General features: G+C 33.3%; 1 protein-coding gene across 3 annotated transcripts in view; it reads left to right on the forward strand.

Moving 5' to 3' along the window:
- The window catches only part of FSTL5 (follistatin like 5), a 649,684-nt gene that overhangs the window by 542,669 nt on the left and 91,177 nt on the right, over nt 1-15,838 (forward strand). For 2 of the 3 annotated variants that reach the window (XM_024736115.1, XM_024736116.1), the window contains exon 10: nt 13,760-13,786. The exons of the other annotated variant lie outside the window; for it this stretch is intronic. In XM_024736115.1, coding sequence (XP_024591883.1) covers nt 13,760-13,786 — 27 coding nt within the window. The remainder of the gene's footprint in view (nt 1-13,759; nt 13,787-15,838) is intronic. 3 annotated transcript variants of the gene reach the window in all.

Raw genomic sequence — 15,838 nt, forward strand, 5'->3', positions numbered from 1 at the left:
CTCCCTGTGCTATGTGGCTGCTTCCCACTAGCTATCTGTTTTACGTTTGGTTGTGTATATTTGTCCATGCCACTCTCTCACTTCGTCCCAGCTTACCCTTCCCCCTCCCCACGTCTGTTATTTGTAGTGAGGTGGATGGACCTAGAGTCTATCATACAGAGTGAAGTAAGTCAGAAAGAGAAAAACAAATACCGTATGCTAATACATATATATAGGGAAACTGTTTTTCTATCACATTCTGGAAGTCATGCCTGACTGCATCTTATTTTCAAGAGTGAGCAATAATTAAAGGTTACACTTGTGGAGTCCCTGCGGTATCAGACGGCTTCAACTGAAAATGCTCTCATGTTTCAGTGCCAGCGTTCACTCTTCCCACAGCACAGCTGGCTACACTACTGCTACTTGGCCTAGTTTATTTCTCTTCCTGTCACTTCTCTCTGAGCATCTTTGACCCCATTCTCTTTTACTCTGTTGCAGTCACTACAGCTGCTGGAGTTGCACTGTTGTTTGTTCTGACCTTTTTTCAGTTCTGACAATGGAAGGAAGGGCAGCTGGCATTGTTCTCTCTTACTGATACAGAACTGTTTTGTGTTGGAGTGGGGATGGGAAAGGAGGGGAGAGAGGAAAGAATTAGAGGAGAACAGAATAGTTTATTCCTTTTTAAAATTTTTTTGTAATTGAAGCGTAGTTGATTTACAATATTGTGTTAGTTTCAGGTTGTAAAGCAACTATACCCAGTTAAAAAGATAGTTTATTCCTTTTATGATTTTCCACCATTGTTTCTCCAGTGTAACAGTTTGAAGTAGCAGCTCCCAGGAGTAGCAATAAGGTTTCAAATTAAGAAGATGATACATGTTAAAGTAATATGGGCAGTAACTCCAGATTTCTAATCTTAATGTGTAGTGGTGGTTTCTTTACCTGGTTTTAGACACTGATGTCACTTCTTCATGTTTTAATTTTCCCTTCTAACGTGATGAGGAAGAATTTTGTTTCTCATCTTCAGGCATTTAAAACCAGGGATGACAGTGTCTCACAGGGAAGGCTCCTGAAAGATTAGAGATTTAAAATCAGGTAGCATTATGACCAGGAGTTTTAATGGGATGACGTAAGAAGCATAGAAAAGACAAAAACGAACAAACAAAAAACTGTGGATGACTTCAGACATTTTTCTGGTTTCACTATATTGTCATCCCTTTTTAAATACACTATTGAATCTTTTTTTTTTACTTTCAAATTTAAAAAATTAACAATTTTTAAGGTTACTTTCCATTTACAGTTATTACAAAATATTGATTATATCCCCTATGACGTACAGTACACCCTTGAGCCTATCTTACACCAATGGTTTGTGCCTCTCACTTCCCCACCCCTATGTTGCCTCTCCCCACTGGTAACCACTAGTTTGTTCTCTATATCTGTGAGTCTGCTTCTTTTTGGTTATATTCACTAGTTTGTTGTATTTTTTACATTCCACACATAAGTGACATCATAGAATATTTGTCTTTCTCTGTCTGACTTATTTCACTTAGCATAATGCCTTCCAAGTCCATCAGTGTTGCTGAAAATGGCAAAATTTCATTCTCTTTATGGCTGAGTACTATTCCATTATATATATACACCACATCCAGTCAGCTGTTGATGGACACTTAGGTTTCTTCCATATCTTGGCAACTGTAAATAATGGTGCTATGAACATTGGGGTGCATGTATCTTTTCGAATTCCTTTTTGGTTTTTTTGGATATATACCTGGGAGTGGAATTGCTGGGTTGTTTTGTAGTTCTATTTTGAGTGTTTTGAGAAATCTCTGTGCAGTTTTCCAGAGTGGCTGCACCAATTTACATTCCCACCAACAGTGCACAAGGGTTCCCTTTTCTCCACACCCTCGCCAACATTTGTTATTTTTGTTCCTTTTGGTGATAGCCTTTCTGACAAGTGTGAGTTAATATCTCATTGTGGTTTTGATTTGCAGTTCCCTAATGACTAGAGACGTTGAGCATCTTTTCATGTGCCTGTTGGCCACCTGCATGTCTTCTTTGGAAAATTATCTATTCAATTCTTCTGCCCATTTTTTAATGTGGTTGCTTTTTGTTTGTTTGTTTTGATGTTGAGTTGTATGAACTATTTTTATATGTTGTATATTAATCCCTAATCGGTCATATCATTTGCAAATTAAAACACCATGAGTCTGACTTCATTCATCTAAATAACATGTTTTTAAAACATGTAGGTAAATTATAATAACTAGGGACCTCCCTGGTGGTCCAGTGGTTAAGACTTCATCTTCCAGTGCAGGTGGTGAGGGTTTGATCCCTGGTTGGGGAGCTAAGATCCCACAGGCCTTGCAGCCAAAAAACCAAACATAAAACAGAAGCAGTATTGTAACAAATGCAATAAAGACTTTAAAAAATGGTCCACATCAAAAAAATATTTTAAAAAATCCTAATAACTAGGATACATCAAGAATTTTAGGAAAACAGAGTAGTAAGTGACAATGCCCTGAAAAGTTGAGAACCTAACAGCTTATGATGTCATTTTAAGCAGGACCTGCCATTTACTCTCCACTAATGTGAGCAAAACAAAGAGACTAACGTCTTTTGAGTAAATACTACTTTCAGAATTACGTCAGATAGAAGAAAAATTATCCCAGAAAAAATAGTAAGAGAGACATCAGGCTAACATTGAATTGACCTAATCCTATTCAACAAATGGCTCAATGAACAAGTTGGATGTGCTGTGTACAGCTAACGCATCTTGGGACCATTAGGATATTTTGTAATTTAAGATCACAAGTTCTTCCATGACTAAGCTGAAATTCCTTTATGAATGTCATTATTAGTTTGTAATTCTCCAATTAACATTTTTCCCTCAAAATTCTTACTATATAACACATATCTGGGTTCTCTATCATAAAATTGTATGAGAACAAAGACATATTTAAGGTACTTTGGAGAAGAAAATTTCAGTTCTAGGGTTAGCCATCCTTTTAATCCAATAATACATGACCTTATTGCTATACGATGGAGATTTAACAGATTGAGAATGTCAGGTTTCACATTATTGTTTAACAGTGCCGAGCCTGGAGCTATTGTGTAAAAGCAAATCAAAAGCAATATGGAATTCACTTTAATCAACACAATGTAAACACTTGAACCAGTTTTAAAAAGCAAATTGAATTTACTGTGGAACTTGCCATTGGCCTGCTAATAAGTCTTTTCATATTTGAGAAAGAATGTCTGAAGGGGCATGTAAATATCTGTTCCTCCACACTGTGTACACTCAAATGTTTCTCTGCAATACAAGACAAGATATATAAGCCATATTACTGCTGCAAGTTGCTTCATTTTTGAGTCAAAATATAAAGTTCTTATCTTTGAAGTTATGTTTATATGTATGTTTAGCAAAAATACATATTCATTTTCAAAAAAGTACATGTGCACTTATGTATATAAACATATGTGTTGTGTGTATACATACACTACTGTGTTTGTGTGTGTGTGTACATGCCAGGCACTGTTCTAAGCAACGGAACATTTTTAGCTCGTTGAATACTCAAAATCTTCATACTGCCTGATTTTCTGTTCTATGTCATGCAGTTTCTTTAGAAATCTGTTCCAAGAAGAAGTTAACCTCTGTTAACTTATAATCAGCTTGTTTTATGAGACATTATGTCATCTTCTACATGAACACTTTCTCAGGCCGTGTAAAGTCTAATATATTTTAAAATCTTGTGACGACTAGTCTTGTGACGAAATTTCCAATGCTAAGGTTATGGCCTACTTCAGTGATTATGTTGTTAAGGTGTCTGCTGACTTTCATTGCCCTGTTTTATATCTGTTTTGTAATGTCTTTAGAGATAAGCAAATGTAACTGAATTATAAACTATATATTTAACCAGAATGCCTTAAATATCATGATATTTAATGCATTTGTGGATTATGTGTAATTTCCCTCTCAAAATATTTATCTAAAAATCTTCACTTACCTGAATGATAAATAACTTTTTAATGTAGCCAGTTTCCTTCAGAGAATGTATATCTTTTATTTTATACCATGTTTAAATATAATTAGATCCATATGTTAACATTGTATGTAATATAAATATATTAAATATGTATATTTGAATACATATTAAATAGTGGGGAGTTCAGAATACGAGAGGGATAAAAATTGCTAGAAATAATACCCTTTTATAAAAACTGATATTCATTGCTACAGCTTTAAAGTCTACCATCTTTAATTATTTCTTTGCACATATGTTAATTAACATCCAAGTAGTCTTCTATTTTTCTAATAATTTTGTTCTCTCAAATGATAATAAAGAGAATCCTCTGGTAGCCCTAATGATAGGTTAGAATATACTTTTATGCAACTTTTTCTTTTTTGGCTACCTCTCTATTAATTTAATTTCTATAGGTATGATGATCTTGAGTTCTGCTTAGGAGAACTAAGTACTTTATATATATAAAACATTATGTGCCATGTACTACTTAAAATGTGTGATAATCATTTTATTTTTCAAATTCTCTAATTCACCATGTGGTGTATTTTCTAGATGAGGAAGTCAAAGCAAATGAGGAAGTAACTTTGCTTGCCATCTACCTGAAATAGCAGGGTGTATAAGTGAATTAGAAGGCAAAGTTGTTCTCTTATATATCTGCAACTAATTACCCACAGTTGTTTAATAATGTCACTGTTTATTGTTTATCATGTAAAAACCACAGCCAGTCATTTGTGTGAAGAATTCTCAAAATCGAGTCGCTTCCTGACAATAGTAGGCTTAGAATTTCTATATGAAGAGAAGCTTAGGTCTTGGCAATCTGGCTAAGAGGAAGTTAGGTTTTCTTGATGTTTGCTTAGTAAGCAGTCTGTTACACTAACACTGAGTGGTGTCCAGCATGGTCCTAATGTTCCTCCTCTTCTGTTTCACTCACCTTGTAGTCTGTTCCCACATTGAAACAGATCAGGTCTCTCTCTATCATAAATAAAGTAGGGTACAGGGGAAAGTGTATGGCTTTTGAAGACAGTTCATGAAGGGCATTATGGCTCTGCCTTGCTCTCTTGGATCACTTATTATGGAGAAAGCCAACTGCCAGCATATGGGGACACTTAAGCAGCCTTGGGGTGAGTCCCAGAAGTAAACTGAAACCTCCTGCCAACAGCTGGCACCAAATTCCCAGCCATTCAAGTGAACCTGCATGGAAGTGGATCTTCCAGCCCAAGTCAAGCCTGCAGATGACTGAAGCCTCGTGAGAAAGCCCAAGCCAGAGCGCGCCCTCTGGCCAAAAAACCTCCGTAAAGACATAAATGCTTTTTGTTGTTTTAAGCCGCTGAGTTTGAGATACTTTCTTACTCATCATGTTATAACCACTGCAGACAATATGCTTACTTGGTTTGGCATTGGAAGGAAAGATGGGTACCATTTTCATTTGTTTCATGCAATAGCTTAACTCTTTGACATGGGAATAATTCTTTTAAAAAAATTATTGAGGTATAGTTGATTTACAATCTTGTGTTGAATGTCTTCTGTACAGCAAAGTGACTCAGTTATATATATATATATAACTGTTTCCATGTCTTGGCTATTGTAAATAGTGCTGTTATGAACATAGGGATGCATGTATCTTTTCAAATTATAGTTTTGTCTGGGTATATGCACAGTAGTGGGATGGCAACTCTATTTTTAGTTTTTTGAGGAACCTCCATACTGTTTTCCATAGTGGCTTCAACAATTTACAAACCCACCAACAGTGTAAGAGGGTTCCTTTTTCTCCAAACCCTCTCCAGCATTTATTATTTGTAGATTTTTAAAAGATAGCTATTCTGACTGGTGTGAGGTGGTACCTCATTGTTGCTTTGACTTGCATTACTCTAATACTTAGTGTTGATGAATATCTTTCAATGTGCCTATTGGCCATCTGTATGTCTTCTTTGAAGACATATCTATTTAGGTCTTCTGTCCATTTTTTGATTGGCTTGTTTGTTTTTTTGTTATTGAGTTATAGGAGCTGTTTGTATAGTTTGCACATTAAGCCCTTGATGGTTGCATCATTTGCAAATATTTTCTCCCAGTCCGTAGGTTGTCTTTTTGTTTTGTGGTTTCCTTTGCTGTGCAAAGCTTATAAGTTTGATTAGGTCCATTTGTTTATTTTTGCTTTTATTTCTATTGCTTTGTGGGATGGACCTAAGAAAACATCGTTATGATTTATGTTGGGGAATGATTTGCCTATGTTTTCTGTTAGGAGTTTTATGATGTCTTGTCTTGTATTTAAGTCTCAAAGCCATTTTGAGTTTATTTTCATGTATGGTGTGAAGGTGTGTTCTAACCTCAGCGATTTACATTTGGCTGTCCACCTTTCGCAACACCACTTGCTGAAGACACTGTCTTTTCTCCATTGTAGATTTTTGCCTCCTTTGTCGAAGATTAATTGTCCATAGGTGTATAAGCTTATTTCTGGGCTCTTTATTCTCTTCCATTCATCTGTATGTTTTTGTGCCAGTACCATGCTGTTTTGATTACTGTAGCTTTGTAGTATTGTCTGAAGTCTAGGAGGGTTATGCCTCCAGTTTTGTTCTTTTTGCTCACGATTGCTTTGGCAATTCTGGGTCTTTTAGTGTTCCATATACATTTTAGGAGTATTTGCTCTAGTCCTGTGAAATATGTCATAGGTTTTTTTTAATAGGTATTGCATTAAATCTGTAGATTGCTTTGGGTAATATAGCCATTTTAACAATATTAATTCTTCCAATCCAAGAGCACTGGATATCTTTCCATTTCTTTAAATCACCTTCAATTCCCTTTATCTGTTTTTATAGTTCTCAGCATATAAGTCTTTCACCTCCTTGGTGAGGTTCATTCCTAATTATTTTATTTTATTTTGATGTGATTGTAAAAGGGATTGTTTGTTTACATTCTCTTTCTGATATTTCATTGTTAGTGTAAAGAAATGAAACCGATTTCTGTATGTTAGTCTTGTATCCTGCTACCTTGTTGAATTCATTTATCAGTTCTAGTATTTTGTGTGGAGTCTTTAGGTTTTTCTATATATATTATCACATTACCTGTGTATAATGACAGTTCTACCTCTTGACGTGGGAATAATTCTTACATTGTCTTGGTTTCAGTCTGACTCACTTTGTCACCAGGAGTAGACTCTCTCTCTTTGGTTAAGTATAGGGTATTTAAAAATGGATGTGAATATTGAACTGGCAATGTGAAGCAGTCAGAGATGTATCTGCATTCAGAACCTAGAAACCAACTTTACATAGACAACAGCTGAGACTCTTGCTTCTCCCATGTGTTGCATAGGTCTTCCTCCTGTTCACATCTAATTGAATCCTAATCTGCATGATCACAAATTATCACAGCCCTAATTCTATGTCATGGTGCCTTTTGCTATGCATTCTTACAATTCCAGTTCTCTGTACTCTTGGCTTTCTAACATGATTTCTTGATTCAAATTACACCCCCAAAAGAATATTATTATCCTATGTCATCACTTCATAGAATTTAAAACCATGGAGTCATCTCTAGTTTCAGGTTGTATGATTTAATGTAAGCTTGGCACTATAGCCTAATCAGATAATTCTAGACACTAGGTTGGGCATCTGTAGTCCTGGGAGAATCGTCTTCAGTCAGTGCTAAAAGAGTGGCAGTTTCACTTAAAAGTGGCTTTGAATTTGGCATATGGCAGGCAGTGTATTTGGCATATCTTATATAGTTTCCATCCCCAAAATAGTATGTTTTAATGTCTCATTTCCTTCTCCATATGTACATTCAAAGAAATTTCAACTACCATGACACAAACCACACATTTTTTCAGATACATTAAATTTTTATCTATATTTTCTTTTGCCGTTGCCCTTTTTCATTTGCCTTCTGAAGTTAAGTCAATTTTTTAAGTTCAAATGGAGCAGCAGTCAATAAGACATCTAGCTAAAATGTTACACTTACATAAGTGTAGCTTATCAAAAAATGTTTTGCACTGGTTCCAACCTTACACTTTCAGACAAAGACAAGGATGAGCAAAAAACGTATTTAGTTGAAAGGCCAAGCAATTTACACATGAGTAGCCAAGGAAAATAGCTGTTCAGTGTTACAGCATGCTGCTCTGTAGTTAACTATGTAATTGCTTTTGCTTATGTAATATTCACCCTCCACATGTGTTTTCTCATAGAGACAGCATACTTAATATGGCATCCATCATTTGAATATAATTGCAAGTCCCTAATTTACAAAATAAAGCAATTTATGAAAAGAGCATTAATAGAAGTTCTGGATGTCTACACATCTGTTCCATTGAATGACATTTTCATTATAAGACATGTTATCTTCAAAAAGAAATTTACATTTCAGTTAAGTTGTGGATAAGTATTGAATACTGGAGGTCTGTAACTTTGAGGTTTTCATTATCTAATTATAAATGAAAGCTTTCAGGACAGATAATGTAGGTATGGTACATTATGGAAGGCCACAGATGTTTCATAGGATCTCATATGTAGAGAAAAAGAGTCATTTAACCCAACTCCTGGTTCTAGACAGGCTAACTATAGATAAAAGCTAAGTTGGATCTTGAAGGACAATTATGGTCAAGTTAGGTGAAGAATTTTGGTGAGGCTATTCATGCAAATGTAATACATGTGTAACAATGAAGAGATTCAAAATAACTTGATGTTTGGAATGTGACTTTAGGATGACACAGGCATATCATGGAAGACCATATGTGCTATGCTAAAGATTTTGAGCTTACACACACACACACACACAAACACAGATACATGCATTATGTTTTTAAGCAAATGAGTGGCATCATCAAGCCTGCATTTATTATAGGTTGCTGTTTATATTTTATGAAGAATAAATTAATGTGACAAAATAGTTATTCTAATCTATAAGCAGCTATTAAAAATGTAAAAATTATCAAAGTTACATCCCAATAGATAAGCGATTAAGTATATAAATAGAGGAAAGTTTTATTTATATATGTGCAAGCAGAGTCAATATAATTTAAAAGCAAACTAATATATGTAAGAGATAATACTTATTCACACTTGGTAAGCCTGCACACACATGCCTGCTCATACACACATACACATTAATAGTCCACCTTGAGAGGGGTGGGATGAATACTTTCCTGGACAGCTGATGGTGCTGACAGCAACCTTTTGGAAATCCACCTGGCAATAGGTGTCAATGGCTTTAAACATAGCCAGGTGTCTTGTAGAGCTGTATGCTAATGGAAAAAAGTAGCTAGAAAGGGGGTCATTGCAGTGCACACACACGTGTACACGTACGTATACATGCATACATCTGTATGACTGATCAACCAAAAATATTTATTGAGTCTCCATCACTTATACTAGTCTTTGATTTAGGTACTAGGTTTAAGTTGACAAACAATGAACAATTGTATTTTTAAAAAGTAGAAATCCATATGATGGAATAGTGCACAGTGATTAAGATTAGACTAGCCAGGTTATGATAAATGAATTTTTATCTGTCACATATTTATATATTGTGTCAGAAGCTCCCCCTTTCATGTACACATTTATGTAAAAATTTTAAAAAATAATGAAAAGTCATATAAGGAAAATAGACTTGGTTATTTTACCTGTGTAATTGAATTCAAAGTCTTTTTTTAATGTAATGCACATTCTGACTGTATAATAAATATATAAAACATATTCTAAACAGAGAACAATACATGACATTTTTTAATTAAGTATTTTCAAAATAAATTTTATCTTTATAAGATTTATTCTCTTGATCTAGGGATAATATAGTGTCCCATCTAGTGTATTTTTAGTGAACATTACACTTGATTTCCTGTATTTTTTATATTTTAGTAAATCATTGATATACTTTGAGGCTATTGTAAATGAAATCTTCTATTGTATCTTCTGATTCTTACATAAGAATATAGAATTTGGGGTATTTATCTTATGTCTTGTCGCCTAACTGAATTCTCTTGTGAGTTTTATGTGTCATTTTAATTTAACCTTTGTGACTCATTTTAGCTTCAAATTTTGATTATTTTATTTACAAGTTTACAGTGCTTATATAATTTATATTTGTTTCTGGGCTTAATAAAGTGTTTGCTTTGTCAAAATAAATTTCTAGTTAATTTTTAACATTTAACAAACACATTTATATTAATATAAAATATGCCTCTACTCTTAGTTTGCCAGGTTACTAAGAGTATATTACACTTAGTAATATGTGATACATTTCATCAGATTATGTTTTTAAATTTAAATTATATTTGTCATTCTCATTTGATATTCTAATATATTATATCAGATGAATTGATTTCTTAACTAAATTTCTACCAAATCCTTTTTTCATTCCAAGAGGATTCCTGTCTATGATCAAACTTTTAATATCCTGGTGAATTTCACTTGCATTTTATTTGTCGTTTTTGTCATTAGTGAAAGTATCCTGTAATTCTCTTTGCTTTGCTATTATTATCACTTATTGGCATCCCTTTTGCTGACTTTACAAACTGAATGGGAACGTTTCCATCTTGATCTATATTCTAACAACACTGAATACAACTGGAATTATATAATTCTTGAAAGTAAGTACTTTTTATATAAGCCTTAGACTCTAAGAGCATCTTGGGAAGAAACTATTTTTGAAAGTGGTTTAATTAGCACCATGGTTATTTTTATTCAAATTTCTTCTTTACATTCAGTTTGGATATTTATAGTTCCTTGGAATTTTTATGATATAGATTATCAAATTTATTACCAAAATATTCTACATTAATTTAAAATTATCATAGCTACAAACATTTCTTCTTTCTTCCCTCTTTCCTGACTCCCCATCTCCTCCTCTTTCTACTCTTTTCCTCTCTCTCTCTCTCTCTCTCCCTCATATATTTTGTTCAGCGATGAATTAATTAAGCCTATGCATTATCTTTTGGCCAAAAGTCTTTGGGTCCACATATTGAATTTTATTTTTGCATTTTTGTTGTTTTATATGAATTATTATTGTATTTTATTTTTTAAATATTTAATTTGTTGAAGGATTTAGTGGGTTTAAATACTTGTAATACATTTTCATATTTGCTTTATTGTTGTCAGAAAATGTCTTAACAGTTTATGGTTATTGGAATATACTTACAGAATACAGAAAGACTTTCTATTTTCCAGTTACTTTGTGACTACTCTTGATTATCTTTCAAGAAAACTTGAAAACACATCCTGTTTTTGTTACAGAACATTCATTATGAAAACACTAATTTAGTCATAATAATTGTATTATTGAACTTTGTGGTTTTTCCCTTCATTTTTCAAATACCGAAGGTGATGAGTTAAAGCAGAATATGATGGTTGGTTTATAAATTTTGTATATAGTCCTAATAATTTTGCTTCATATTTTAATACTATGTTTTTAGTTTATATAATTTTAAATTCATTATATAGTGCTTTGAATTTTACTTTTTCTGGTATTAATATTACAAACCATGTATTTGTGGTACTTTCTCATAAATGATTGGACGTCTTAAAAATATCTGTCGTTAGTCCTTTAAGATAGCAGTGTTTGCGAATTCCCTGGCGGCCCGGTGGTTAGGACTCTGTGCTCTCAATGCTGAGGGGCCGGGTTCAATCCCTGGTCAGGGAACTAAGATCCCACAAGTGGCAGGACGAAATAATAAGAATAATAATAAAATAGCAGTGCTTTGACATACCCGCTAGGGTTTGTACATGCTTTTCCTATGTCTGGGAGTCCGATTCCTACAACCCCGCCTGGGTTCCTCTTCTTCATGTTTCAGACTTCACCTTCACCATCACCATTAAGGACGTTTCCCCTAGTTTCACTGATCATGCCTAATCCACTCATTAAAAGCATTCACATTACTGTGTTCCTTTCTTTCATAACATATTAAATTTGTAATTTTGAAATTACATGATTTGAATCCAGTTTTTTTTTTTTTTTCCCCCCTCAACTAGTGTATAAACTCGATTAGCACAGAGCCTGGGTCTGTTTTATTCTGTGTATGGTAGCGCTGAATACAATGCCTGGCACACGATTGGCACACCATATTCCATCGGTGGAGATATGAGTAAACATAGGTCTACTTACCTTTGTTTATAAGCCGGAAGAATAAAATTAGTCTAATCATGGCTCCATCTTTCATGAGCGTATAGAAGAAAATTTAATCTCCTGTGTACCATGTAATATAAAAGACTTTCTTGACCTTGTCAGGGTCAAATTCTCCAGCTGTATCTTCTATCAGTTTTGCCCTCCAAATATAGCCAATCACTTAAATTTCGCTGAATACGTTATAACGTGTCCCATTGATATACCTTGAACATCTCATGCCTCCTGCGCCCGGCATCCCCTTGTAAGCTTGGGTGGCGTCATCTTGCTTGCACATCAGCAGCCCAATGAAGTGGTCCCTCCACTGCCCAGCTTCTGCCCCTTGAAGGTGACTATCCCGTCCTGTCGCTTGCCACCGAACCTGATATTTGTTTCTCTAATTGCACTTATTACATATGCTTATAATCATTTTTAGCATGGTTCTCTCCTTTCTCAGGTCCATGTTCTCTCCTTGTGACTAGGATCTGTCCTTTTACATATTCATTGCAAGCACACCATAGGCAACAAGAGCAGCAGCACAAAATGTGCCCAAGGGATGCAAGTACCATGAATGCATATTTGAATAAGTATTGCTAAAGAATTAAAAATGCCAAGAATCTCAAAAAAACGCTTACTCTACAAAAAAGGATTTTTTATACTATGGTAGGTGCTGAAAACTGCATGACTGGGACCTCCACCCTCCAGCTAGGAGTGCTAGATTCCAGTCTTTGCTCTGCTACACTGACGATCAGGGTTTAGTTTTTAACAAGTGATTGTGTTTAATAAGGTTAACATATGCAGGAAGTAATTAGATGTGGATGAGCTGTTCCTTTAGTTACATTTTCTTTTTGCCAGTATTATTCTGCTTTGAAAGTGTATAAGTACACCTGAAACTAATAGAATTGTAAATCAACTATACTTCAAAAAAAGAGAAATTATATAGAATTAGATGAATTTGGATTAGTAAAGGAATCAGGCATTTTGTTGAGAATATTTTTAATTGGTATTTTTCTTTATTTCTGTCTTAATATTTTAACTCTATGTTGATTTAGTCCCTATACAGTATTTAATAAACCTATTGTCCAGGAATAATTTAATATGAAGCATTATTGTGCATTGAAATAAACAAGATATATTTAGATATATTTTATTATGCTGGCTTAAAAAGTGAAAGCATATACTACTTAAAAATAGGCTATTTCTGCGTTCAAAATCCTGTATTTACAAGAACTCATCTTGCTCAGGAATATTACATATTATGTTGAAGCATTACTTACAACTAATGAGAATTCTAAAATTATAACTGTTACAATTAGTAACTTTTAACTAAGCTGTCAAATAAATAGTCTTTACTAATGTGTGTTCTAAAGATATATTTTATTAAAATTAACTTAAATATACCATTATTTTCAGTGATACATAAATTTTTTTTTGTCTATTAACAAAAATCTTTATTCCGAAGAATTGGCTATTTCAGGACATGAATAGAACATGATTATACTCCCAGCATTTTCCTGTTTTATTAATATAGATTGTTGAGTTCATCCTCACTATTTTTATGTGCATGTTCTGCCTTAGAGATTGTGACCTCTTTAATAGTTATTTATATTACTATGTAATTGAATCACTCTTGACTCATTTTTCTTTTTCTCCTTTTTCTTTTAAACATGCTGCAGTAGCTAACATATTATGGAGAGAAGAAGGTAGTAAATTCCATTATTTTTTATATTATTGTGATTATTTTGCTTAACTTTTAGATGTATTGACTATCAGTTCTCATAATTGCCTTATTCATTTTTATTTTGACTCAGTATTTCTATTTGATCATAAATCAGTATTCTTCTGTAAACTGCTACCATTAAACATAGTTATAACTCCTCATCAGCTTGATTTATTTTTGGTATATAATCAGGAAGTTATATTATATATGGAAATGCTTTTAAGAGTATAAAATTAAAATTAGTCAAATAAATGAAAGCAAGCTTAAACATAAATTATGTAATAAACCGTGATTTAGATTAGAAAAAGAAGAATTATAAAAACTATTGCCTTATAAAGGAACTATAATAAATTATTTTAGAAAATAGTTTATAAACTTGAAGGACATGGATTCAAATCTAGTCTGCACCATTATGTAACCTAGGGCTTTTCTATGTCACAAATTCCTCATCTCAAAAATAAGGGTAGTTGTTAATTCTTAATAGGGTTGTTTTATCAACTCCTTAAATATAGTCTGCACTCAATAAATGCCATCCACAGTCATTTATTATTGTCTTTGTTTTTCTTAATTAGTCACAAAGGCCAAGAGGAATGTGTTTGCCCAGGCATTCAGATAACCCAAGTGCTGTAGTTAAATTCTTAGGAGAAAATTATCGATAAGTCATCATTACACTCCTGCTAAGCAACGGCCAAAATAACTGCCTTCAGGATCCATCCTAGAAAAACTTTCTCTTCCCCAGTTATAGCTTCCTAAAATTATTGAAGCAGAATAATAACAATATCAGTAACCAGAACACATTTATCAAGCCCTTATAATGTGCTAGATACTGTCCAGGTATCTTAGAATATTTAGATCCATTAAAATTAGTAAAAGATGAGCATAACACTTTATATTTTTTTTTGTCCTTGGTATTTCTTGCTCCTCAAATCTTTTGTAAAGGCTCCTTTAAACTCCAGTTTACTAAAGAGGTTCTAGTGTAACTGTACCTTCTCATTTTATTCCTCTTGGATATTTCACATTTGAACATACAAATGCAATCATTACTGAAATAGGTATGACATGATTAACATATGGGTTAGACATTTCTTTATACTCTCTTCCTTCTTGAGATTAAACAAATATTTCTCTGGGTACCACAGATCTAGTTTTGCTGGCTAATTGCTGGGAAAATTTGAATGAGTCATTTTACCTCTCTGAGCCAGACTTTTCTAAAACAATGCTTGAAATACACTTTGGGACTCACCTTGCAAATTTGTGATATGTATATCTCCTTAAAATATGTGAAACAACTCTTCCTTATAATTTGACCTTGATAACAGTCATTAACATTATTAGTTTATAATACTCATTGATATGTACTAATAATATAATATTCTTCAGACTACCCTTAAAAGTATAGGAGACCTGCAGATTAATTAAAATCACACAGAGATTCATTATATGAAATCATCTTTATTTATTTAAATTTTTCTTCTGTTAGTCTTTGAAGATATATGTTCTCAATAATTATTCTCCATCAATCAGTGATGTGCTTACTCTTCATGACTTTGTTTGACACAGAATATGTGCTTGAGAAATCATAGCTATTTAGTACATTTTGCAGGTAATTTTAAAACTTATACAAGAAATGTTTGGGGGGAAAGTTTTTTAATATTTTATTTCATGTAGAGTTATCATCAGAGCATTTTGTTTTTTAGAAATAAAAATATTTAAAATAATACATTTGAGATAATAATATACTTGACTCAGATTCATAGGAATCTGTAAATTACTTTTTATAATGCCACAGTTATCGGCAAGGCATTACAATTAGAAACGATTGCATGTAATAATAATGGTGGCCAGAGATAATAGACCAGCTTGAGGAATCACTGAACCCCAACTGTGTGTACAATTATTTCATAAAAAATAATTAAAATAATAAAGTTTCCAAAGCCATTTTCTACCTCTGTTTTTAAAAGATAGGATAATAACTAATATGAACAACATTTTTCTGTGGTCCATTTTTATTTCCACTCTAGCAGTGCTTTCTATT

Source organism: Neophocaena asiaeorientalis, unplaced genomic scaffold (genome assembly GCF_003031525.2).
Source record: "Neophocaena asiaeorientalis asiaeorientalis breed wild unplaced genomic scaffold, Neophocaena_asiaeorientalis_V1.1 scaffold7, whole genome shotgun sequence".
Classification (NCBI taxonomy): Eukaryota; Metazoa; Chordata; class Mammalia; order Artiodactyla; family Phocoenidae; genus Neophocaena; species Neophocaena asiaeorientalis.